Below are 23,739 nucleotides of genomic sequence, written 5' to 3'. Positions count from 1 at the left end.
TGTGGGAAGTTGGGAAATGCGCTGGGGATGAGCAGATCGTTGCTCTGCAATGACATCAAGCGCCTGCTGAAACCAAACTTTCGCCTTAAGGCCCCACAGCGCCTGCTGTTGTCTCACCGGCGTTGACGATTCTCGCCTTGTGAGACCTGGGGGAGGAGAGAGGATCGATCGGGGAAAAATGATGGAGGAATTATGTCAGCGATGATAGCGTGGTTTTTATCTCATCCAAGTCAATTTTGTTCTTTGGGGAGATAACAATAGAACCCCTGATCGATGACGATGAAGAAAGTGCCCCTTTGTTGGCACTTGGCAGGGATGAATCGTGGATTGGATCCAAGGAATGTCGATGCCTACCCTAACCTAATCCCCTTCGGGCCTGGCGTGCCTGAGGTCTTCGGTTTTCCCCCGGGTGGCTCTGTGGCGCAACACGAACCACCTGCCCTAGTCGTCACTAGCCCCTTTTCAGTCAAGGCACGTGACTAAGTGGCTGATGACCCGCGTCGCCCCGAATAGGAAACCTCTTAACGCGCCGGTCGCGTCGGCACGCGTTGCCCCGGGAGTCCACGAAAACGAAAAGAAAATCAACTCCATCAAACTCCATCTGCCATCCCGCTGCCGCCCTTCAATATCGTAACCACCACCACGTCCACCCACTCCACCCCAGCCACTTCATTGCCGTTAGGTTCGATATCGATCTCAATCGGCTCTGTCAAGTCCATTCATTTGTGGACTGCTCCCTAGTAGGGCCAGCTCGTCATGTCTTCTCCTGCCTCCTCTCGCCGTAGGGGTCGTCCGACCAAGGACACGGCCACTTCGTCCCCCGCCCGGTCAACTCGTTCCACTCGGTCACAGCAACAGCAGCAGCCGCCTAGCAGTCCGACTCCGGGAGGAGCAGATGAACAATTACAGACAACTCCTCGTGCGTCTCGGCGCCTTAGGGGCGAAGCTGCAGTCCCGTCGTCGTCTCTCCTGTTCTTCCAATCTTCTCCGACAAAAGGAAACAACAGCAGTGCCGAAACGCCAGATGCCCGAATGGACGAACCCAGCTCGCCCGTCAGAGCGTCTTCGGCGATGGATGAAGGAGAAACGACCCCCCGAGGCAACGGTCCTGCCATGAGAGGTTTGTCAAACAATATCTGACGGCCATGCTTTGGAATTAACGCTGGGTAGATTCTTCCCCGATTCGTTACATGTCAAGCTCTAGTCCCACTCGTGCCCATAGCCGCCAACCCCGATCTGATATCCCCAGCAGCAGCAGCGGCCTCTTCGTCTCGTCGCGGCCGTCTGCTGCTGGACAACGTGTCCCCCGTCGCAATGATCTCGGAATTGGATCTACCCCTAGTCGCCGGCGTAGGGTGTTTGTCGATGCTAATGGGATGCCTGCTGCCGATGGAGAGCCGCAGTCAGATGCGACCTTCTCTAACATCCATCCCGGTACCTCGGAGGCCGAGGCCCTCGGTGGTGCCTCGTCCCTTGTGATCTGGGGTACGAACATCTCCATCCAGGACTCTATGTCTGCTTTCAAAAGCTTCCTTTACAACTTTACAACCAAGTACCGTCTGTGGGCAGAAGGTGCGACAGAAGACGAAACTCGTCGTATGGGTGATGCGGCGGAGGAAAAAGAATATATCAACACCCTGAACACGATGCGTCAACTCGGTGTCCACCTTCTTAACCTTGATGTGAAAAACCTCAAATCATACCCGTCAACCCTGAAATTGTGGCATCAACTGCAGGCTTACCCTTCTGAAATCATTCCTTTGATGGACCAGACTATCAAGGAAGTTATGGTTGAGCTTGCCATCAAGGAAGTTGAGCGCCTTCGAACCAAGAGCCAGCGAAATCAGACGCATTCCCGTGACTTGAGCTCCGCTCCGGCGGTCCCCAGCTCCGACGCCATGATCGAAACTGGTCATATGCCATTAAATGAGATTCCCGATCTTGTTGGCGAGGTAGAGACCAAGATGTTCAAGGTTCTGCCGTTTGGACTCGATTCATCCGTGAACATGCGTGAACTCGATCCCGCAGGTATGTATTAGGATAACCTTCCCTGTGCCCCGTCCCTTTACTAATTCATATAGACATGGACAAGTTGGTGAGCGTCAAGGGATTGGTGATTAGAGCTACACCCATCATCCCAGAAATGAAAGAAGGTTTGTTTGATCCTTCCTCCGACAGTCGTGTATTTCTGTACTAATCCTAGCCTCCAATTGTTAGCTTTCTTCCGCTGCCAAGTTTGCAATCACGGGGTTCAAGTCGACATGGACCGAGGAAGGATCGCGGAACCCACAGTTTGTCCTAGACAAGTGTGCAAGGAAAGAAACTCGATGGAGCTTATTCACAACCGCTGCGTTTTCTCCGACAAACAGGTTATCAAACTTCAGGAGACCCCCGATAGCATCCCCGACGGTCAAACGCCGCACTCGGTTTCTCTCTGCGTGTATGACGAACTGGTGGACGTTTGCAAGGCTGGTGATCGTATTGAAGTCACCGGTATCTTCAGCAGCAACCCCGTTCGAGTGAACCCGCGTCAGCGCACTCAGAGGGCACTCTTCAAAACCTTCATCGATGTTCAGCACGTGCAAAAGATTGATCGCAAGAAATTGGGCGTTGACGTGTCGACCGTCGAGGAAGAACTCTCTGATCAAGCTGCCGGGAATGCCGAGCAAACTCGCCAAATCACAGCCGAAGAGGAAGATCGGATCAAGCGCACTGCTTCGCGACCTGACATCTACGAGCTCTTGTCCCGGTCCTTGGCGCCCAGTGTCTACGAAATGGACGATGTTAAGAAGGGAATCTTACTTCAGATGTTCGGAGGAACTAATAAGTCGTTCGAGAAGGGCGGTAACCCACGTTATCGTGGCGATATTAACGTGCTTCTCTGCGGTGATCCCTCGACGTCGAAGTCCCAACTACTTCGCTATGTCCACAAAATCGCACCTCGCGGTGTCTACACGAGCGGAAAGGGTTCCTCCGCCGTCGGTCTTACAGCCTACGTGACTCGCGATCCCGAAACGCGTCAGATGGTTCTTGAATCGGGTGCCCTCGTGCTTTCCGATGGCGGTGTCTGCTGCATTGACGAATTCGACAAGATGAACGAATCAACCCGTTCCGTCCTGCACGAAGTGATGGAGCAGCAGACCGTGTCGATCGCCAAGGCCGGTATCATCACCACCTTGAATGCCCGAACCAGCATTCTGGCTTCTGCCAATCCCATTGGGAGCAGATATAACCCCAACCTGCCAGTGCCGCAGAACATTGATCTGCCTCCCACTCTCCTGTCTCGATTTGACTTGGTCTACCTTGTGCTCGATCGCGTGGATGAACAAGAAGATCGTCGTCTGGCAAAGCATCTTGTCAACATGTATCTCGAGGACAGACCGGACAATGCCAGCGAGGAAGAGATTTTGGTAAGTTCAATAGCTTTCAGATTCATACAGTATACGTGACTAACCCGATGGTATCTTTTAGCCCGTTGAATTCCTTACGGCTTATATCACTTATGCCAAGAACAAGGTCCACCCGGTTTTGACGCCTGCGGCAGGCAAGGTCCTTTCCGATGCCTATGTTAACATGCGTAAGCTGGGAGACGACATCCGCTCTGCTGACCGACGAATCACTGCCACGACTCGTCAACTGGAGTCTATGATCCGTCTATCGGAGGCCCACGCTCGTATGCGTTTGTCCCCCGAGGTGACCGCCGGCGACGTGGAAGAGGCGGTGCGTCTGATCCGGTCGGCCATCAAGCAGGCCGCAACGGACTCTCGCACCGGACTGATTGACATGGGCCTGTTGACGGAGGGCACCAGCGCCAGCGAGCGGCGTCAACGCGAGACTCTGAAGCGCGGCGTGCTATCAGCCGTCGACGAGGTTGGCAGCGGCGGTACGGCGCGCTGGGCGGAGGTTTTCCGGGTGCTGAACGAGCAAAACAACGCCTTGGACGGGGCCCAGTTTACAGACGCAGTGCGGGCCCTGGAGACTGAAGGCCACGTGAATGTTTTGGGCGACGGCGCGCGGAGAAGCATTCGTCGCGTCGGGGGTACGCTTGTCTGATATGGAGGCGAAAGGCTGGTTGATGAGATTACGATGCAACGGACTACATAATATCTAGATTGATGCGATTGCGAACCCCCCCCCCCCCCCCCATGTCGGATGAGTCAGTCGCGTCGAATCACAACGGGTTCAACTTATAACGGAGGAATGGTGTTTGGTGTTTGTGTAATCTGTGTGTATATGCCATAGTTGGATTATTAGTTGCACTCCCGTGGTCTTCTGGAGATAAAAACAAATTCAAGCCCCATTTACCGTACAAGTTGTCATAACTGCTGGATTTTTATTCACTTTCATGAGCAATAGCTGCCCTGTTCACTAATTACTCGAGTTCTCAACATATAGTAACAACTAAACAAGCAACACATCTTTCCAATTTCAGAGAACGCTTTTTTTGTACAGGGAAATTTCGTTTCGTACGTGCCATGATTGCTCATATACTCAGTCTAGTCAGCGCCTTTGCCAACGTGCCAGGAAAAGATAACAGGGGGAAATGAAAGGGGAATGAAGCATAAGCCAGACGTTTCAAAATATGTGGACCGAAAAAGTTCATAAGAATGATGATGGGCGAAAGAGAAGATCATGAATAGAACGAATGGTATGTCAGAGCTCGAAGAATTGGAGATGGGCCAGGAAAAAAGGCATGGTCTCATCAGAGTTCGTCCGCATGGAGTTGTCCGCCGTCCAATACTCGGCCCATTTGAATGTCAACAACCTTGGACGTGAATCCAACTTGTCGCATCCGCAGTCCAAAGTTGACCATGACCACGGCAACAAGACTAATTCCGACGATAGTAGGGCCCCATTTCTCGTAGTAAACGCGCTTGACGTCTCGTCGTTTGCGGATCTTATCCACGCGCCAGATGTACAGCATGAGGCTGTATACCAGAGCCAAGGCGGCCAGGATAGTGAATGCCCATGACGAGGCAAATGTGATATAATCGTTTCCAAAGTTCAGCAAGGTGGCTGCTATCGTAGCCAGCAGGATCGAAAATTCCAGCCAAGAGAGGAAGGTTCTTTCGGCTGCGAAGTACACCTTCGGTTCCACACGAACGGGAACGTGAATCCCTGCGGTTGGTTAGTATTTCTACTATTCGATGACATGGTAATGAACAGAAAGCGAGGTGGGGGGTTGCTTACGTTTGCCCTTGGGAGCCGCAAATCGTTGGTGAGTTCGCTGGTTTCCGATAACACTGATGCCATTTTGCTCAGGAGCTGGCAGGTTTGTCGGTCTGGGACGTGGGATAAGTGCCTTGCATCCGTGCAACATTGCTTTTCCAGCCCGGTGAGTGTAATATTTCATCAATTGCTGGTAGTAGTAAGCTCCTCCGACTCGTCGGGCCTCCTCCAGTTCGTCAGAGTCAACCGATTCCTCATCAGAATCGTACAGCGGGTAATCCTCATCCCCGGGCAGCGGCTGCGCGGCAATGCGTTCCTCAATGTCCAGAGCATTTCCATCCGCGTCGTCGAATAGACCATTTTCGTCCGCATTTGACTCCATTCGGCGGCGGTCCACTCTGGGATTGCCTGGACCTTCCGAGTCCTCTTCGTCATCCGAGTCATCGTCTTCTTGCGTCTCATTGGCAGATATAGATGTGCTTTGAAGGGGTCGCTGGATACCGAATTGGCGTGTCGCCGGCTTGCGGATGTCGACATCCATCTGCGGCATCCAGAAAGGAAGAAGGTGAATGCGTTGGGGGAACAACGTCGCCGTTCCATGGATGAATTTGCTATACTTGGGAACGGCCTCCACGAGATGACTGGCCGTCAACTCTCTGATCCATTTAGGCGGTTCCTGGCCGGCTTGCGTCTGGAGCTTGACCTCGAGAACGGCGTAGGGGAATCGTTCAGCATCCTCAGCGGGAAGTTGCGAGAATGGGAAATCGACGCCGATATCCATACGGCGCCAATTGTCTCCAGCCCTCCGTCGACCGTCAAGATTGTCCTCCCGGACCATGGTCAGTTCCGTGTCGAGAGAGATACGAACTCTTGCGTCGCCAGGAAGTTGGAAGGCAGTTCGGTGATAGAAGGTTCTCGTGACGGGCATCAATCTGCGGGTAATGACGCGATATTGGATTTCGCGGGCCAGTTGCTCCAAGTCATTAATCTCGTCCTCGCTCTTTTTCCCTTCCCGTCGCATTTTATCGAAAATGCTTTCTACCGTCATCCGGCCAGAGAGGAACGCATTGACGTTTTTCTCCTTGAGAGAGAATCGAGCTTTCACCGACTTCTCTCCGGTCCAGTCCTCACGGTGGGTTTTTCGCTCGACGAAGATCTGATCGCTTTCCATGCCACCATACCAACGCAGTCGGATAGCCTCCGCACCTTCTGTCTTCTTTAAGCGACCTTGATAAAGCTCCCATGTCTCAGGGTTGTCGTAGTAGATGGACGAAATCGCGGTATCTTTCTCCTCGAAGTCTTTTTGCGGGTTGAAAACAAGGACTGGGAGGTGCTGTTCTAGTTAGTTGAAGGACATTGAGAAGGGGGGCGATCATTGGTTACCTTCAGAATAATGAGTTTGAGCTCCGTGATGTTGTCGGGGTGAACCCAGTATTTCGTGGTTTGACGGACGAAGTTCTGCTGAGTGCCTCCGGCCGCCGAATCTCCCTTGACCGGGTTTCCTTTCGTACGGACGAGGTCATATAGCTTGGATAGCTTCACGACAAAAGCGTCGTAATTATCTTTGAAGAATGGTTTGGCGTTGAGTCGGGCGGCAAAGACCGGCTTGAGATACCATCCCGTTTGTTTCTAAACTCATGTGTTAAGATAGATGAACGAAGCGCTTCTTTTTTTTCTTAAATTTTTTTCCCGACCGATTCGATGACAAAAGTTTAATTCCATAACTTACATCGTGTTTCTTGATAATTTTCTGAAAGCCGGTGTAGTTCAGTTGGGTGAATTTGGCCAGGTCGTGGACGTCGGCGATGATGTCACTCAAGACTTGCTCGAGCGTCAGGAAATCCTCATCGGACGGCGGAGCAGCGCCAGGACGAATGCTTTGACGACGCGAGTCGGTCGAGCTCTCGAGACGCGAGATGACGCTGTTGACCTCCGTCTCGCTGACCTGGATGCGACGGACGATTTCCTCGCTCTTGATCTTCTGGAAGTTGAACACCTTGTCGAGCTCGCTCTCCAGCAAGGAGACGAAGTCTTTCTCGTTATCCTCCGTCCATGGCTTGCGATCGGGTTTCGTGTTCTCTGGGGTCGGCTCAGTCACGTATCCCGTCTTCAGCGCTTTCTTGAGGTCTTCGTAGGCGATGTAGTACCAGTAGTACTCCTTGATCATCGACGAACCAAGGTGTTCGCCGAACCTGCGGGCGGGGTGAAGATGAGCATTCACGGGCATACAGAGGCAGGGTGGATTTGGGATTTACCTCATTCTGGGCGGAGTAGCAGTGCAATCCCTAAAATGGATTAACAGGGAGGTCGAGACTTAGTCGCAAGGGATTCGCAGGGATTGAAGGAGGGATTGATTAGGCAGAGGAATTGGAGAGGGTCGCGCGGGCAACACGAAGCATTATGAGGGTGGGAAATCGAGAGAAAAGGACAGGGAGAAACAGCAAAACAATCAGCTGGGGAAATATGGGCGCAAGAGACAGTGGAGCAGGGCAGCGGCGATTGAGAGGTAGCGATAGATAGCAGTACCTTGTAACTGAGGACGGGGATGAGGCACGCTACGTGAGTCTAGAGAGGCTAGAGCTCCCAGGGTACTGCCAATTGGCGTGACCGCCTTCCCCACCGCGCGGGAGGTGACAGCCGCTAGAGTCGCTCTCTCGCTCTCTCATCCACTCGCTCGACCATGTGCTCGTCCCCGGTGGACCCTGCTGGTCCGACGAGTAACGAGTTACGACCTCCGGTTTCATGACGTCGAAGACTAACTCTCCATGGATTCCTCCCGCAAGATACTACGAGAATCACGGGAGTTGCAGTGATCAGTCCGGGAGCCTCCGAATGGCCGTTGCATATCTGCAGCATATAACCCCGAGCTCTCCCTCGTCTTCATGCTCACTAACCATCACTACTCAAGAGGAATGACTACGGAAATTAAGTCACTCACGCTCAAAGCAAGCTAGATCGGAAAAGTCTTCTCTATGAAAGTGGGGTTCAAACAAGCACTAAGGAAGTTAGGCTTCAACCGAAGCAAAGTACGTACATCTGCTATGGAGCAGTCTGAGCAGATAAATGCTTCTTCGCTCCGCGAGACGAGTCTCGCCCCCCTTCCCCCCGGCGCAGCTAATAATCCCCTCGTGTCTACCCACTCTCTAGCCATGCCCGACTACGAGCCCATTCGGTTCGTTCCGGCGTCGCATGAAGCCCAGATATTAAAAATCCCCGTCTCGCGCATCTACGCCGCGCCGCACATCCAATCTGACAATACAAACCACTGGTGTTTTTATCTCCTGACCCCCAAGGGTATCTCGGTCGCCGTGGACTGTCAAGCGAGTGGCGTCGTCCCGAGTACCATCCTCGACGGAGGTTCCAAGGCGGTTTTGACCGTCGGCGAGCTAGAGTCGGCCCTGCCACCCGACGCCGTAATGGCATTTCCGCTCGATGTGATTCCCGGGCTTACGGTGGCGGGAGTCTTGCACAAATTAACCGAGCATGGACGCCACCGCTACGAGTTCACCTCAATGGGTGTGGGATGCAGATACTGGGTCACGAACCAGATCGATCTTTTTGCCCAAGTCGGAATGTTGGTTGATCTGAAACAGTGCGAAGCTGCTAAGGCCGCCGCCGCCACGCTTTGGCCCGATCGAACGCCGTTGCCTTTAGTTCGCGGCGCCTATTACCAAACCCCATTAGCTGGATGAAACAGGCGGCGAGATAGCTTGCATAAAGAATTACATTTCCTTATTACTTCCGAAATAGTTGGTCCGCGCACAGGTGGTCTCATACGCCAACAACTTTAGTCGTCAGGTCATTTGCAAGTGAATATCCCGAAATATAAACGGTTGTTTTCGTTGTTAATGATCTATACAGGGTTCATGTAGTTCGAAAGGCATATTGCATAGTTCCAATTCCTCACACCACTAGGAAAATCCCCAATAAGTCAGCCCCAGAAAGTTCACGTAAGAGACGGAGCTCGAAAATATCGTGTTATTCTAGAGACGACGACATAGCCCACTATCTTACTCGATACTAGCATTCCACATTCTCTTCCACGATTTATTGAGGATTGCCTTCAGCTTCAAGGCTGTCTGTTCTGACTCGCATAGCCCTTAATCCCAGCTTTGCCTTGTTCCAAAAGGTGCTGATTACAAGTAATCGCATACAGGAATGGACATGTGTCTATGTGCTGGATCATTTAGTTTGACTGTCATCTAACTTTACTTAACCATCTTAATCTCCATTCATTCTTACCGTCTCATCAATACTTAATTTCAACCTTTCTCTTCAACTTGACCTATCTCTCATATTTCCATTGGTAATCGTCCAACAAATCCTGACTGAATCATATCCAGCCCGAATTTGTCATTTGATCAATTCTCTTGACGATCAATTGACCTCGAAAGGTGAAAGAAGACCTTGATATCCCTTCTTCATCATACACAGCCTGCCTCGCTAGACAGGCCCCAATGTGACCAATCTGATCGTCAACCACCACATCCTCAATTCTTAATCAGCCTGCTCTGAATACTCTGAATTTGCTCACATAGAACTCGAACTTGAAAGGCTGAACACGAACCGCCCATCAGAATGGCTTCAACTGGAACCAAAGACAGCACCAGCAACCAGCCTGTCAATCTCTCGGAAGAAACGAAGGAGCTCGTCAAAGCAATGATCCTGTTCTACGAAGCGCTGGATGCTGTCAGCAAGCCAACTGAACAGGTTCGCGAAATAATTCACCAGGCCGCCGACTTGATTGATCGGACCTGCGATTTGAATGGTCGAATCTACAAGGAAACGCGTCGGGTCACTCAAGTCTCTTGTCGAATTCACAAGCTCAGTGTTGATCTTAACCAGAAATACCTCGCCAAGAAACGTGCTTACATGCGGACTAAGGGGAAATTGCAGAAGCTCGTCGCTTCTATAGACGACCTCGTTCATGCTATGGAGGAAAATCAAACCGAGCATGATGAGGAGGAGACTACTGAAGATGACCAAGATGGATCCGACGAATATGGAGATGATGAAGACGGAGAAAGTTCAAGTGACGAAGATGGGAACGACGAAGATGGCAATGACTAACATTGCGAATGAGGAAATGACGTTGAAGACAATGATGGCTGCTGACAGACTGCGAGGAGGATGCTGCAAAAAGTTCTGCTTTCTGGCCTATGATTTTTCTTGATTCCCAACTATGAACACGACGCTGATGAGGAAATTCCTATGAGGAGGCCTCCTCTGCTTTTTGATTTACGATTTTGCTTACGTCTTAATGTATTATGATTTATTCCACGTCCTCTGTCATTTAATTAGGTATGCACTGCAAGATATGCAATATTGAATCACGTCATCCAGAAGGTCACACAGACACTTTCTCAACTTCAAGAAGTGATAGAACTAATCGCAAGACAAAAACCCCAGTAATTCATTATGTTAAGCTAGGTATGTGCATCATGTATCATGGCAAGGAAGAACCAAAAAAATGTCTACCTGTACAGGGCCTATCGAGAAATCGACAGTCCGGGCTTCTCGGATTAGAATATGATTAATCGAGACGTTTAACCGAGCAATCAAGGGTTGTAATCAACAACCGGGATGACAGTGTCGTCTAGGCTGACGGCATCGGGATTCTTCTTCTCGACGCCAGAGTAACGATTCAGCCAGCCAAGGACCTGCTGGTGCCACACGAGGCTGTTTTCCTGGTTGACAACCCTAATTCGATTACCGGTTAGCAATTGATACAGGCATTCTATGGTGTGTATACAGAGTGGCACTTACCAGTGGTTCTCATCAGGGAAGTTGAGGAAGCGACTGGGAACGCCACGCTCCTGCAGGACGTTGAACAGGGCCAGACCCTCCGAGACAGCGAGACGGTAATCCTTGTCGTTGTGGATGACAAGCTGAGGGGTGCTGAACTGGAGGATCCGCTCGACGGCGGAAGGATCCCAGCGGCGGTAGTTGTCACGGGCACCCCAGAAGGAACCGTTAAACTGATCGCAAAGCAAGGTCAGCATAAGCTCATATTATATGTGGTAAAGGCAGGCTAAGACTCACGTCGCGCTCAATGAACCACAACTCGTCGGTGGAGATCTTAGCATCGGCCACGAAGGTGCCGTCGTGGCTGGCCAGGGCCTTGAATTTGCGACCAAGGTCACCTCCTTGGATCCAGTTGATCATGAAACCTCCGTAACTAGCTCCAGCGGCAACTCCGTTGTCGGTGTCAACAAAGTCAAGGTTGTCACGAATGTATTCCCAGCCCTTCACGAGGTCATCATAGGGAGCTCCGCCTGCGAAATGTCATTAGCAACTTGAACTGAGTTCATCAAGAGGCGAGATACATACCCCAGTTGTTCTGGATGGCGTCGGTCAGCTCATCACCCCAACCAGTGCTACCGGTGGGGTTAGGTGCGACAACGACGTAGCCCTGGTCGGCGAACACCTTGGGGTTCCAACGGGTGCTCCACGAGTCGGCCCACGAGCCCTGGGGGCCACCGTGAATCAAATAGGCAAGAGGGTACTTCTTGCTCTTGTCAAAGTCCGTGGGGTAGATGACGAAAGCTTGGATCTGTTTTGTTTCCTACAGTTAGCATGATTCCCGAGGAACTGACAGCGCAAGATCACCTACATCAGTCCAGTTACCCTTGTAGTAGAACTCGTCAACATCGGCGGGTCCAAGTCCCTTGAGTTCGGCATCGATCTCGTTGGCAGACACCAAATTCTTGAAGACTCCCTTCTTGGGGCTGGCAAGGTACACGTTCCAGTTGGTCCAGATGGCACTGCCAGTGACCAGGATGGTGGAATCGGGAAGGACATAGTACGAGCCGGCAGCGCCATTGCTCGTGAAGTTCTTGGGCTTGAAGCCGTCGCCGGCATTGGCGGGGATCGAGAACAAACGCTGACGGCCCTCGTCCTCGCTGCCAATGATCAGGTTCTTCTTGTCAAGCCACTTGGCGGAGTCGGGAGAACGGTCCCAGTCCTTAGCGACGGCAGGAATGGTCTTCTTAGAGCCGATGCTGTAGACATACAGAGTGCGACGGTCAGACTCGTAAGTCGCGTCAGTCATCTGGAAGTAAGCGATCTTGTCGCTTCCGGGGGAGAAAACAGGACCGCTGGAGTCTCCAGCAACGCCCTTAGGAGTTCCGGGGCTGTCAGGTCCGTTGATAGCGACAGCCTTGGTGGAACCGTCATGGGGGACAAGGTAGATGTACGACGTGGTGTAGTTGGCACGAGGAACATCGGGAGCCTTGCTCTTGTAGGCAACCCACTTGCCGTTGGGAGAAATGTCGTAGTCCGAGGAGCCTCCGAAAGGCGGGTAGGGACTCTCAGCGTTCTTCACGGGGGACACGAGGTTCTTCAGTCCTCCCTTGAAGCTGTACTGAGACTTCTGACCGCCGGACTTCTTCAGAGTACCGGAGAACACGGAGTTGAATCTGGTACTGAGATAGAAGTCCCAGTGACGCACGTAGAGACTGTCATAGATCCGGGCAGAGCTCAGCGCGGTCTCCGCAAGCTCCTCATTGTACACAGTGCCATTGGCGTATGATTCAGCGTACGCAACGAACTTGATATCACCGGAGTGAGTGGTGACGGTCTTGAAGCCCGATAGGGGACCAGGCAAAGATGCGGCTTTGTAACTATCACACCGTTTCATGAGTCATTGAAGCCGAAGTATTACACGAGAGATGACTAAAGTCACTCACCCTTTGGTAAAGTCCGAAATCTTCGACACCCACAGTTCCACGCCTCCGGGGACCTCTGCATTGGTGCCATTGACGTAGAGCACGGTAGAGTCATCGGTACCTAGCCAGACAATCTCCGAGACATTGCTGTCATTGGTGAGAGGCTTGATGTCGCCAGACTTCAGGTCCAACAAGCTCCACCAGGAATTGCCCTTGTGCGTGTCGAACGAGTATTGCGACGTCGAGAACACGGCGAGTTTCTGAGAATGACAGTTAGCGTCCCGGGCGCAATCGATACCTTGAGGTCAATTGATCGGAAAAAATAACGTACACCAGAAGGGTTGGGAATCGCCTCAGATCTCCGGGGAGCACTGAGCAATTGTCTGTGTAGATCGAGTCGGTCAGCAAGCTCCACAACGGGGGGCCAACGCCCATGGTACGGGGGTGGGTTCGCAGGGATGAACATACTCCGGGGTCAGGGCCAAAGCGACCGACGAAGCGGCCGCAATTGAGAGCCAACGAAAAGCTCCCATGCTGGAAAGGATGAACGCTCACAGAATTGGACTGCAAGAGAAGCTTCCGACGCTCGAATGCCTGGTCAGAAAGCACAGCAGGGACCCCCGGCGAGGCTTTTATGGACGAGGAAAGCAGCCGGACTCCGCAGGGAACGGCAGGGCGACCTGCCTAAAGGGGGAAGGCGGGCTGACAACGTGACCCACCGGACAAGCAATGATAAACAGGTTACATCGTCCTCTTTGCCCTCCTTAGCCCTCATTTGCCCTCATTTCCCCACGTCTTGGGTTGCAATGCCAAGCCAGTCCGGCATATCTAGTTGGTTCTAGTCTGCAGATGGCATCATTTCACGACAGACCCGGCTGATGAGAAGCCTCATCCGTCGCCCGATGCGGAGTCCGCCGCCGGTGATAAGCGCTATCCTGCCCTCGTTCCAATGCACTAAGTAGCAATGTCTGGGAATATTCCCGGCTGACATGATGGCATTATGATGCCCCATCTCGCGGATTGATTAATCGGACGGTCGCACCGGGATCGCGGCTTACGCGATTCTATCGTTTAATTTCCAACTGACCCTTCCGGTCGGTCGCCATTGGGATTTGTCTCGGATCCCTCATCCCGGAGCTGAATTGCAAATAAAAAAAATCAACGCTCGTCATCATAACAGATTATCTAGAGTATGGATACAATGGTAAAGTCGATTCGGTGACGCCAATCCTGTCATCTTGGCTAATACTCAAAATCATCGTCCACACCACCTTTGCCGGCATTTTCTTTCAGGACCGCCTCTTGTTTCCGATACATTTCCGCCACAGCGCGAGTGGTCGTGGCTTGCTCGGGTTTCTTATCATCCCGGGATTTAATGAATCGTGGGAATCGGAGAGACACGCCCTTCCCGCCCCCCGTCGTTCCTACAAATTCGTCGGCGGCGGCTTGGTATCGCGGACTGAGAGTCAAGTCGGCCGTCTTGACTTCCCAGACCAGTCGCGGCTCGAACCAAACGTCGGGCTGATCCTTCGGCACCGTCGAATGCAAATAGAAGGGTTTTGGTCGGTCGATGACGAGAGGGGAGAGAGCTTTGTGGAACTCCTCCAGAATGGCTTCAGAAAAGCCGGTGCCAATGTTGCAAATCGTCTCGTAAGTTTGCGTGCTCGAGTTGTACGCCGCCAAGAGGAACGCGCCGTAAACAGACGTGCGCTTTCCGCGGCCATAATATGCTCCAAGAACAACAAGGTCAAGGGAGTCGCCAACACCGCTGAGGTAATCCTTTTTCACCTACACTCACAGTTAATTTCCCAGTCAGACACGCCTGTCACGTCTCGAATAAAACATACCTTGAGCCAGTTTCGACTCCGTTTGCTGGGTTCGTAACCACTCTCTTCGGTATCCAGCATCTTCACCATCAGACCTTCACACGACGCCTTGACACTCTCGTCCAGGAGATTTTGGATTTCGTCGACAACGTTAGTGTTGCCGTATTGGGCAAATTGGAATTCGCCCTCGATACCCTGGAAGGATTGGTGCAGCAGCTCACGTCGTTCGCGCAATGACTTCTTAACGGTTGTCTAGAATTCGTGGCATCTCGAGTCAGCGCTGAATGTCAAACAATGTGGGGGGAGATTTCATTACCTCTCCGTTCAGGAAGAGAAGATCGAATGCGAACACGCAGACTTTGACCTTGACGTCTTCCGCCTTCACATCTTTCCTCTTGCGGGTCATCAGTTGCTGGAAGGGCAGAACCTTTTTGTTCTCGGTATCCCAAGCAACTGTCTCGCAATCCAGCACAAAGCTCGTCACACCTTCTTTAATCCAGCCGTCCAGTTTGGCAAGTACATCGGGATACTTCTTGGACAGGTCTTCGGAGTTTCGGGAGAAAATTGCAGAAAGGCCCTTGGTGTCTCTTTGTAGCGTAGCCGTGGCACCGGGGTACTGGTCAATAGAATCTGGGGCAACGTAATGGATTTGCGCTCTCTCTCCATCATACTTATATTCGCACGTGAAGTCCCTACCTTCGAATCGATCAAGCACTTCGGTAATAGATTTGGTCGGTTTAGCAAGCATAGGCTTGATAGGGATACCTGGTTGGAGTTTGCAAACTTCACCCAATTTCAGTAGCCCATGCTCAAGGATTGCAGGAATTATAACCTCGTACGCAGGCAATTCGCTGTATACGGTCTTCAAAATCGCTTCTCCCTCCGCCATCTTCTCGGCGGAAGGGGCCTTCTCGCCCTTAAGAGCTGACTCGTGTGCAACCACAGCCTGAGCAAGCGCAACAAGAACCGTCTTTTCGGCGAGTCCGAGTCTCAGCTTTCCTTCTAAGAATCGGACAATGAACTTAGCCTCGCTAGGACCGCCTTTGTCCTTGGTGATATCCACGCCTTTGCTGCCTTTTCCCGCTGTAGCAGCGTCGGCGGCGGAAAGCAACTTTTTGATGCCAGAGATCTTCTTATCCTGAGATCCATGGCCCTGAACTTTAGCAATGCCCAATAAGCCTTCATGGACGCCCCTAACAGTCAAAGGCCTCGGCTTGAACATGGTCGGCTGGTTCGATCGACTCTTAGCAGCCACCAAACCTAAGTCTCCGATTTCGTGTTGGTCCGCCTTAATGACCGCCAGACTTCGGCCTGTACTCTCACCGATCGACTTCATGATCAAAGACTCGCCGATTCCAAGCTCAATGCCAGCGTAATCCGCAGCCAGCTTATTGATCATCAACTGGACCGTAGGGAGAAGGTCCTGGGGAGTCAAGCGAAGGACTTGGCGCAGAAACAGAGAGCAATGAGCCAAAATGATCAAGCGTTTCGTAGTCATTTCGATAAGGGAGAAAGTCGTACACAGCGCCGCGTAGGGCACAGGGTCGCCGGGTTTCCAATCAGGGTATGGTTCATTCCCGCTTGCTTTCAATGTAGCCTGTACCTTCGCCATAGTTTCCTTCATGGCACCTGGCTTCTCGTCTTCCTCCTCGCTGGCAGATGGTGACTCCTGCTCGGATTCCGCTTCCGGGGTTTCATCCCCGGACGCTTTCTTAGCGGCGGCAGGGGACGGTTCTTTTGCCTTGGTCTCCTTCTTCACTTTCGGACTCTTGGGTGAAGGAGACCTTTTCTTTGGCGATTCGGGGGGTTCGGATTTCCGGGGACTCTTCCGGCGCCTTTTCTGGACAGGCTGTACATCGCTTCCATCGCTGTCTTCATTATCTCTAGAGTTCTCCCTCTTCAGGTTATTTGATTCGTGCTTTCCATTCGTCTTTTCGGTGTCTGTATTCCGGCTCGAAGACTCCGTTGCATCAACCTCATCGGCGTCAACCGCATTCGCAGCAGATCCATTCACCTCGGCAGAGCCTTCGGCAGAGCCTTCGGCAGAGCCTTCGGCAGAGCCTTCGGCAGAGCCTTCGGCAGAGGCCTTGGGGGCCTTATCTTTCTTCCCAGAGAAAGCCAAGGTTGTTTGCTTCTTGGGGGCCTCCTTCGGGTCTGCATTGGAACCAAAGAATCTCCTACGAGCGGAAGCAAAAGTTAGCAAAATCGTATAGAGTCTGTCAGATTGGCATCCTTGCCGCAGTCACACAGACACACACCCGAGAGTTGATTGAGAATCACGAACATACCCCAGCGTAGCTTGCCTCCTACCCTTATTGGATTCGGACATGGTGAAGAGCGCAAATGGACGATGAACCGAAAGCGCAGTGGTCGAGAACGATGCTGCTGAATGTCTCTGATTGAGTCTAATAAAAGACTTACGATTTCTGTCGGCGAAATCGCAACAGGCAATCAGAAATCCACCTCGTTGTGTTGGGATACGGGTAACAGGTCTCCGACAGTGTAGATGAAGCGCAATTACCGCGGAATCACGCAGAGTGGACATAGACGTTGTCTAAAACGTCGTTTCCGTAAGTCCCTGAGCAAGCATCCGGTGGAGGCAACAGAGAGGAAAAGTGCTGCTTATAAGCGTCGAGTATTGGATGTCCGGCCAAAGGCAACCACCTGCCCGGTTGGCAGCCTGTGCGGGAACGCGACGTGACGCGCATCAATTAAAGTCACGTGTTTCCGATCGATGCCAACAGTGCAAACATCATCCGGCAGTATTGCGGGACAAATGTTGACCGCCTCCCATTCGGGGATGGTGGCTCTACGTCAATTCCATTAGTCAGGATTGTAGAGCTTCTTGACATCTTCGGCATCAGATAGAATGATGGAAAGCCCGTTGGTCCAAATTGTCTAGGAGGCCATTGTGACGATCCTGATGCTCAAGTACTAGAGAAGTCCTGTCAGCTCTGCTACTGTTACCATGGACAGCTCGCGGCAGGAATGCTTCAAGCAGGTATGAAATCGATTCAAGTTGCAAAGTTGGAGAAGCCATTCTAACAAGATCATAAGCTTCGTGCGCCATGTGTCGAATTGAGTGCCGTGGGCCTCAAATTTCGCGGTCGGCAAGCATCGCCCAATGATGTTCTCCAGGCTCTTCATCCAGTGCATGATGTTCTAAATGATCTTGCAAAGAAAAATGCACTCGACGAGAAGCTAGCAGAATATGCGTTCTTTCCTTTATCGCATATTTTCAACGAAACCCAGAGGATCCCCGCTAACTGCCTAGAATTGGCTGTTAAATGCTTGCGACTCCTCATTGTCGAAGGATGGCGCGAGCGCCTATCCCCACAGATGGGCAAACAGCTCATGATCCTATTAACGTTGATCGTGGGCGGCACACCTAGCAAGGCCGGCACGGACGAGGCTTCAAAGTCCCAGCCTGTGGAATTGGCCATTGCAGGATTTGAGTGTCTTTCGGCTATATTCAAAGTGCTGGAGGGCCCTATTGCTGAGCGCACGATTTACCACGAGATCGGTACGGCAACTGTTGTAGACCAAACGGTGTACATTCTGTTGGAAGGCGCCGTCGACGTAAAGTCTGACGAGGTGTGTGTCTCTGCTGCGCATGCACTTGATGCGCTCTACAGCCGCATTACCGACCGAGTTGTTCTTGCTAGTGTGATGCCGCGAACTGTCTCGGCTTTGGTAAAAGTCCTGAAACCTTCGACCCAGACACGGCGCTCTTACAAGCTTCTCTGTTTGTGTCTTCATATTCTCACTCGTATGTTGAGAATAGTCCTGAACGATTTGGCCGCAAACGCCGAACCGGAGTCACTCACTCAGTCTGAGAAGGCGAGCGATCGAATTATTCTTGATCAATCTTGGCTGAAAGCTACGGCCACTCAGATGAAACTTGCACTTGCAAACATCATCCAAATACGGCGGCACGAAAGGCAAGAGGTGCAAGAGTCACTATTGGAGTTGTGCCTGATGGTAGTGGAAGAATGCCAGGAAACTCTACACGAGTCAATCCCTATCGTTGTCGACACTCTTGTTGTTCTGTCGGACTTCGAAGAGGGCCAAATACCCAACAAAGCATTTTCTTCACTCTCACACACTGCTACCGTCTACCCGGTCGTTCTGGACTCCCTGAAAAACTCCCTGCATATTTGGATTACTGCCTTTCCAAGGACCATGCAAAATAATGACGAAACAGCCAAGCAATGGGCCCTCAAACAAATATCGACCGCGTTTCAAATACTGTCCCAACTGCAATCGGGATCGGATATTCTCAATAGCAGTCTCGCATCAGGCTTATGCGATAGCGTCGCTGCTGCAGTGAATCAGTCGACACAAATGAGTTATGAAACATCGAATGATCATACCTTGGATGTTATCCATAGTGGCAGTAAATCAATCTCATTTGCACCTGTGCTACTGGAACATAGGAGTCAACAAAAGACTCTAGGAGATCTACAGTCTATGATTCTCCGCCTCAATAAATCCGATTCCGGTGGTGATATTACGCGCTTGGTCATCAATCGCATCCATCAAGGGAGCGGTACTGTCGGAATTGCTCCTTTTTGGTTGGCATTGGCATTCCTCAAAAGCAACACCCAACCCTCAGCAGCTTTTGACGATTTCCTATCTGACGACGTCGGCTCTTCTTCTTTGCTTGCTAGTAGGGCCAGTATGATTGAAGAGCTATATTACATCTCACTCCCAATACTTAATGAGCCCCTTGCCAATGAGTCTAGAGATTGGCGAGTCTCGGCACTAGCCTTGGAAGTGGTAGCATTGCAAGCACAACAACTTCAAGAAGCGTTTCGCCCGGAGCTAATGGATGCATTGTATCCTGTGCTCCAGCTTCTAGCCTCCAGCAATTCCAACCTCCAGACACATGCCATGACTTGTCTGAACATTCTAACAACATCTTGCAAATATGAAAGCACGAGCACCATGATCATTGACAACGTTGACTACCTTGTTAATTCTATCGCGTTGAAACTCAATACGTTCGACGTTTCACCTTACCCACCTCAAGTATTATTCATGATGGTCAAGCTGTGTGGCGTGCGGTTGATTCCTTACCTCGATGACCTGGTGGACTCAATTTTCGGAATCTTGGATTTATACCATGGTTATCCAAAGCTGGTAGAAATCATGTTCAAAACACTGGCCGCTATTGTTGAGGAGGGGACCAGGAATCCCATGTTCCTCGCAATCGAGAATGGCGAAGGGAAATCTGTTGATCATCGCAAGGAACACTACAAGAGATTGCAGGTCTCTACCCTCGCGGAAGACATAGCAAACCGCAAAGCAAAGCGTGCAAAGCATTCCGAAGAACTATCCGAAGAGCCGCACGAGATGCCACATCCCAAGCAGCCGTGGACCACAGAGTCGAAGAAACCCGACCAGTCGGACCAAGAAATCAACCTGGACGATGCACTGGGACAAGAACCCGACGAGTCATTGCCACCCCCGCGTGAGCCTGACGATCAAGAGAAACCATTGAATAAGTCTCACAATCTACTGCTTCACATCGTCAAATCTATCCCCTCTCATCTATCCTCTCCTTCTCCCTATCTCCGCCGTTCTCTCCTCTCCATCCTCATCCAGGTTTCACCTATCCTTGCAGCACACGAAAACAGCTTCCTACCACTCATCAACGATGTATGGCCCTCAGTAGCCGCACGCATCACCTTCCCTACCTCATTTGGGCCCACATCTTCATCCAACGCCCTAATGAACAAAACCCACTCCGAGACTACCACCCCCGAAACCAAAACCGGGCCTTCAGAACTCGACTTCCAAGAAGAAATCTACGTCACCACAACAGCCTGTCTAGCCATTGAACAAATGTGCAAGAACGCAGGCGACTTCATGGCCTCCAGAATCGAAAACGAATATCCCCGCTGGGAACGACTCTACCGTCGAGCCTGGGAGAAAGTCAGCGCTGACGCAGAACGAGCCATCGAGCGACGAGCAGCACAGCAGCAGACTTTGGACGCCCAAACCACCACCCTAGCCCCTCTAACTCAATCCCTCTCCCTCTCCTCAACAGGGTCCGCTCCCTCTGGCACCCGCGCATTCACACCCCACCACAGCCTCTGGCGCTCGCTCCTCTCCCTCTTCATAACCCTCCTAACTCACGTACGTCTACCTCTCTCAACAGGGGACCAGATCTGCGAGTTCCTAGGCGCATGGATCGCTCGATTCGCCGGCCCAGACTATTACAGCGTCTATCATCTCCAGAGTCACGCGGGAAACGCCTCACCAGAAGCAGAGATCCAGTCCATCGAAGCGGCCATCCTAGCAATGACAACCTGGAACGCAGACCTCACGTGGTTTGTTTTCGAGAAGCAAAGAGCCCAGGTGCTTGATCTTACGACGAAGAATACGAGAACCAAAACGCGCCAGATGCAGGCACCCATGATCACGGAGGTCGAGGATGAGCCTTTGAAGAGCTGGTCTATGCCCGGGAGTGGGCTGAAATTTGCGATGTTGGCGTTTTGAGCATATTGTGGATATTGCAGAGCATTCGATTTTCGATGTAAATTTTGACAATTGGTTGCAAAAGAGTTATCATAGGATAAATCTTCCTTTCTGGGCGTCCAATTCTATAGCTATTTGATAGATACTACGAGATTAAATGCTGGAATTGACTTCCCTTATCCTAGTTACCGATAGTAAACCTGCTCCATGAGATTATGGGATGAATAGATTTCAAGAGAAGTGATTGATTGATGAATGGCTATCTGACCAATTGATAACATTCCCTTGGTCTCTTTTACTGGTTCTGTTTTTCTGCCCGAAAAAAAGCACTGAAGTGATTTAGCCGATATTCGGCAAAGTGAATGATTGAATAATAGTTGGTCTTAACAAGTAACGGCACGAACATAGAAAGTTTAATAGAGTCGAATGATGGATCTTGAGATCAGCAATCTATTCGTCATCACTTTCCTCCTCCTCGCTCTCGGCGTTTTCGAGCCACTGCAGGAAGGGCTCGGCGGCCTTGCGAACCTTCTTGCTGGTGGAGATGTCGACATACTTCTTGCTGGCCTTAGAGCCCCAGGCCTTGAGGGTTTCCTCAGACACAATGTCGTTCTCATAGTAGCCAAGCAAGATGGGAGAGATCTGGTTGAGGAGTTCCGGGCGGTCTTTGCCGACGAATCGCTCGGTACCACCCAAGAAAGACTTCTCGTGGCGCTCAGAAGTGATCATTTTCTTGAGAAGGCCGGCACGGGAAGCAATCTGCTTGACGATCTTCTCATCGAAGATGGTCTGAGCAAGGACAGCAACGGTCTTGTGCTTGGACTCAATGCCGTACTCCTTGGCCTTGATGTAGATTTCCACATCGTCAACGTTGGCAATGCCACCTTTTTCAGTGGCTGCGTTGAGGATCCAACTACCAAGCTCGTCGTAGGCCGAAGGACCATCGGCTCCATCCTCCTCCGCATCTTCGAGGACAAGAGAACGCTTCAGGTCGTCGGGGAGATCCTTAGCGCGGGCTTTGACAGCCTCCTCGGAGACATCGACGGCCCAGTCATCATCCTCGATTTCGTCGGCCTCGATGCCCTTGGCCTCGGATTGGATGCGGCGAGTAAGCTCATCATCGCTGTTTGCAGCCAAGGCTTCGTCGCCATTCTCATCGCCGTTGTCGGAGTTGCTGTCTCCTGGGCTGCCGTTTTCTTCTCCGTTCGCCGTGTCATCGTTCTTCTTCTTTTGCTCACGACGAGCCTTCTTGGCCGCCTTGTCCTTCTTTCCTCCCTTGCCGGTGGCAGTGTTCCGCAGAATGAAGGTGCTCAGCTTCAAACGGGGGTCAACATCGGAACGCTGGCCGCAAGCCTTGCAGTCCAGAATAATCTTGTCATCCTTGATGATAACGTCGGTTTCCGGGTTCTTGCACTTCTTGCAAAGAACGAACTTGGAAATGAATCCGTCCAGGTAGTCTTGGAGCTTGGCAGCATCATGAGCACCGTTGATGATCCAACGATCATCAGTGGGCTTGGCGTTGGCCTGGGCACCGAGTTCAAAACCGAAGTACTTGATCACATAAGATGGCGGACGGCTGAGAGACTGGGCGACCGAGTTCAGGTTCACGACGACGGTCTTGATACCGTTGCCCTTGCCCTCAATCTTGGACTGCAGGCGCTCCATCTTGTAGCGGTAAAAGGGATCGCTGACATCCCGACGAATGTTGACAGTGGCCATGATGACGAAGAAGAAAGTCTCTTCAAGAAAAAATGAATGGTCTTTTTAGATGAAGGATGTTCTAGGACGGGAAGAAATCGGGACTCGGGATGTCTTGAAATAACAAGACATGCGTAGTTGATTTCCTTGAGTAGAAAATGGTGGCGGTTGAGATCGTCTCGACGAAACGACTGGTCACAGCGAATAAGGCAGGCTTTCAGCCACAGGACTTTTGGTGTATACTACAAGGTTTCGGCGCGATGCGAAACGTTTGCAGCTTGAGCGGCAGGTGGTGTTCGAAAGATCTGACGCAGGACGAATACATAGACAAGTTCTCGAGCGACTTGATTCTGTGGCTTTCTCTGGCAGGTAGAGAGAGAAACCAACGGATGGTTTTTCTGGAAGAAGAGGGCGAAAGACAACAGGTCAGATCCCGCGCAAACGGATATTCCACCGTGGTGGAAAGACTTCAATAAAAAACACCGTACACGACTAACCAGAGTGAAAAGGTGGGAGGCGACCAAAACGCGAGGCAAGTACCTAAAGCTGTATTTAACAGCCTGGCAAGTTTGGAAGACGAAATAACAGCACCAAGGGCTGAGAGGTTGATGATGGTTTGACTGCGATGAGCGATCGATGGAAAAGTGGGTGGGAGAGAAAGAAAAGAGGAAGGAAGAAGGAAGGTCGAAAAACGGTGCCAAACAATAAAAAAAGGGACGAACCGAATCGGCCGCCAAGACCCGTGAAAAGTTCGTGCTGACTCAGCCCCTCCCGCCGGATCGCCGGTCCGTCCGCTTCCGAGAGCACGTGCTTTCCCTTTATTGTCGTTGTTCGACTCGACTGTTGCTCCTGTTGACTCGCTAATAATTATTATTAGTCGCTACGGTGCACACCCA

General features: G+C 51.5%; 8 protein-coding genes across 8 annotated transcripts; 4 read left to right on the top strand and 4 right to left on the bottom strand.

The window, feature by feature from the left end:
• Nucleotides 1–756: 756 nt before the first annotated feature.
• Nucleotides 757–4,053, top strand: CDC54 (MCM DNA helicase complex subunit MCM4; the record flags this gene model as incomplete). The annotated part of the gene is made up of 5 exons (XM_046093493.1): nucleotides 757–1,120; nucleotides 1,171–2,028; nucleotides 2,082–2,153; nucleotides 2,218–3,410; nucleotides 3,472–4,053. 5 exons carry the CDS (start codon nucleotides 757–759, stop codon nucleotides 4,051–4,053), a joined length of 3,069 nt encoding a protein of 1,022 aa, XP_045949471.1.
• Nucleotides 4,054–4,702: 649 nt separating this feature from the next.
• Nucleotides 4,703–7,396, bottom strand: vtc4 (putative vacuolar transporter chaperone (Vtc4); the record flags this gene model as incomplete). Its single annotated transcript, XM_046093492.1, has 4 exons — nucleotides 4,703–5,118; nucleotides 5,191–6,502; nucleotides 6,553–6,798; nucleotides 6,899–7,396. The coding sequence occupies 4 exons, from the start codon at nucleotides 7,394–7,396 to the stop codon at nucleotides 4,703–4,705; spliced, it is 2,472 nt and encodes an 823-aa protein (XP_045949470.1).
• An 814-nt stretch (nucleotides 7,397–8,210) lies between these two features.
• On the top strand, nucleotides 8,211–8,861 carry LDX57_011749 (uncharacterized protein; the record flags this gene model as incomplete). Its single annotated transcript, XM_046093491.1, has 1 exon — nucleotides 8,211–8,861. One exon carries the CDS (start codon nucleotides 8,211–8,213, stop codon nucleotides 8,859–8,861), a length of 651 nt encoding a protein of 216 aa, XP_045949469.1.
• An 886-nt stretch (nucleotides 8,862–9,747) lies between these two features.
• LDX57_011748 (uncharacterized protein) lies at nucleotides 9,748–10,239 on the top strand (the record flags this gene model as incomplete). The annotated part of the gene is made up of 1 exon (XM_046093490.1): nucleotides 9,748–10,239. The coding sequence occupies one exon, from the start codon at nucleotides 9,748–9,750 to the stop codon at nucleotides 10,237–10,239; it is 492 nt and encodes a 163-aa protein (XP_045949468.1).
• A 488-nt stretch (nucleotides 10,240–10,727) lies between these two features.
• dppV (dipeptidyl peptidase DppV) lies at nucleotides 10,728–13,428 on the bottom strand (the record flags this gene model as incomplete). The annotated part of the gene is made up of 6 exons (XM_046093489.1): nucleotides 13,305–13,428; nucleotides 11,783–13,219; nucleotides 11,500–11,722; nucleotides 11,212–11,444; nucleotides 10,936–11,147; nucleotides 10,728–10,869 (listed from the first exon to the last, which is right to left on the bottom strand). The coding sequence occupies exons 2-6, from the start codon at nucleotides 12,806–12,808 to the stop codon at nucleotides 10,728–10,730; spliced, it is 1,836 nt and encodes a 611-aa protein (XP_045949467.1). The 5' UTR covers nucleotides 12,809–13,219; nucleotides 13,305–13,428.
• A 650-nt stretch (nucleotides 13,429–14,078) lies between these two features.
• cdc17 (DNA ligase (ATP) CDC9) lies at nucleotides 14,079–16,991 on the bottom strand (the record flags this gene model as incomplete). The annotated part of the gene is made up of 4 exons (XM_046093488.1): nucleotides 14,079–14,624; nucleotides 14,684–14,914; nucleotides 14,979–16,839; nucleotides 16,951–16,991. 4 exons carry the CDS (start codon nucleotides 16,989–16,991, stop codon nucleotides 14,079–14,081), a joined length of 2,679 nt encoding a protein of 892 aa, XP_045949466.1.
• Nucleotides 16,992–17,535: 544 nt separating this feature from the next.
• On the top strand, nucleotides 17,536–23,544 carry LDX57_011745 (uncharacterized protein). Its single transcript, XM_046093487.1, has 2 exons — nucleotides 17,536–17,663; nucleotides 17,720–23,544. The coding sequence occupies exons 1-2, from the start codon at nucleotides 17,631–17,633 to the stop codon at nucleotides 21,164–21,166; spliced, it is 3,480 nt and encodes a 1,159-aa protein (XP_045949465.1). The 5' UTR covers nucleotides 17,536–17,630; the 3' UTR covers nucleotides 21,167–23,544.
• TIF5 (translation initiation factor eIF5) lies at nucleotides 21,596–22,864 on the bottom strand (the record flags this gene model as incomplete). The annotated part of the gene is made up of 1 exon (XM_046093486.1): nucleotides 21,596–22,864. One exon carries the CDS (start codon nucleotides 22,862–22,864, stop codon nucleotides 21,596–21,598), a length of 1,269 nt encoding a protein of 422 aa, XP_045949464.1.
• Nucleotides 23,545–23,739: the final 195 nt, after the last annotated feature.

Source organism: Aspergillus melleus, assembly GCF_016097325.1.
Source record: "Aspergillus melleus strain CBS 546.65 chromosome Unknown contig7, whole genome shotgun sequence".
In the NCBI taxonomy this organism is placed as follows: domain Eukaryota; kingdom Fungi; phylum Ascomycota; class Eurotiomycetes; order Eurotiales; family Aspergillaceae; genus Aspergillus; species Aspergillus melleus.
The sequence above is the reverse complement of the archived record's forward strand: the minus strand, read 5'-3'. Positions and strand labels throughout refer to the sequence as shown.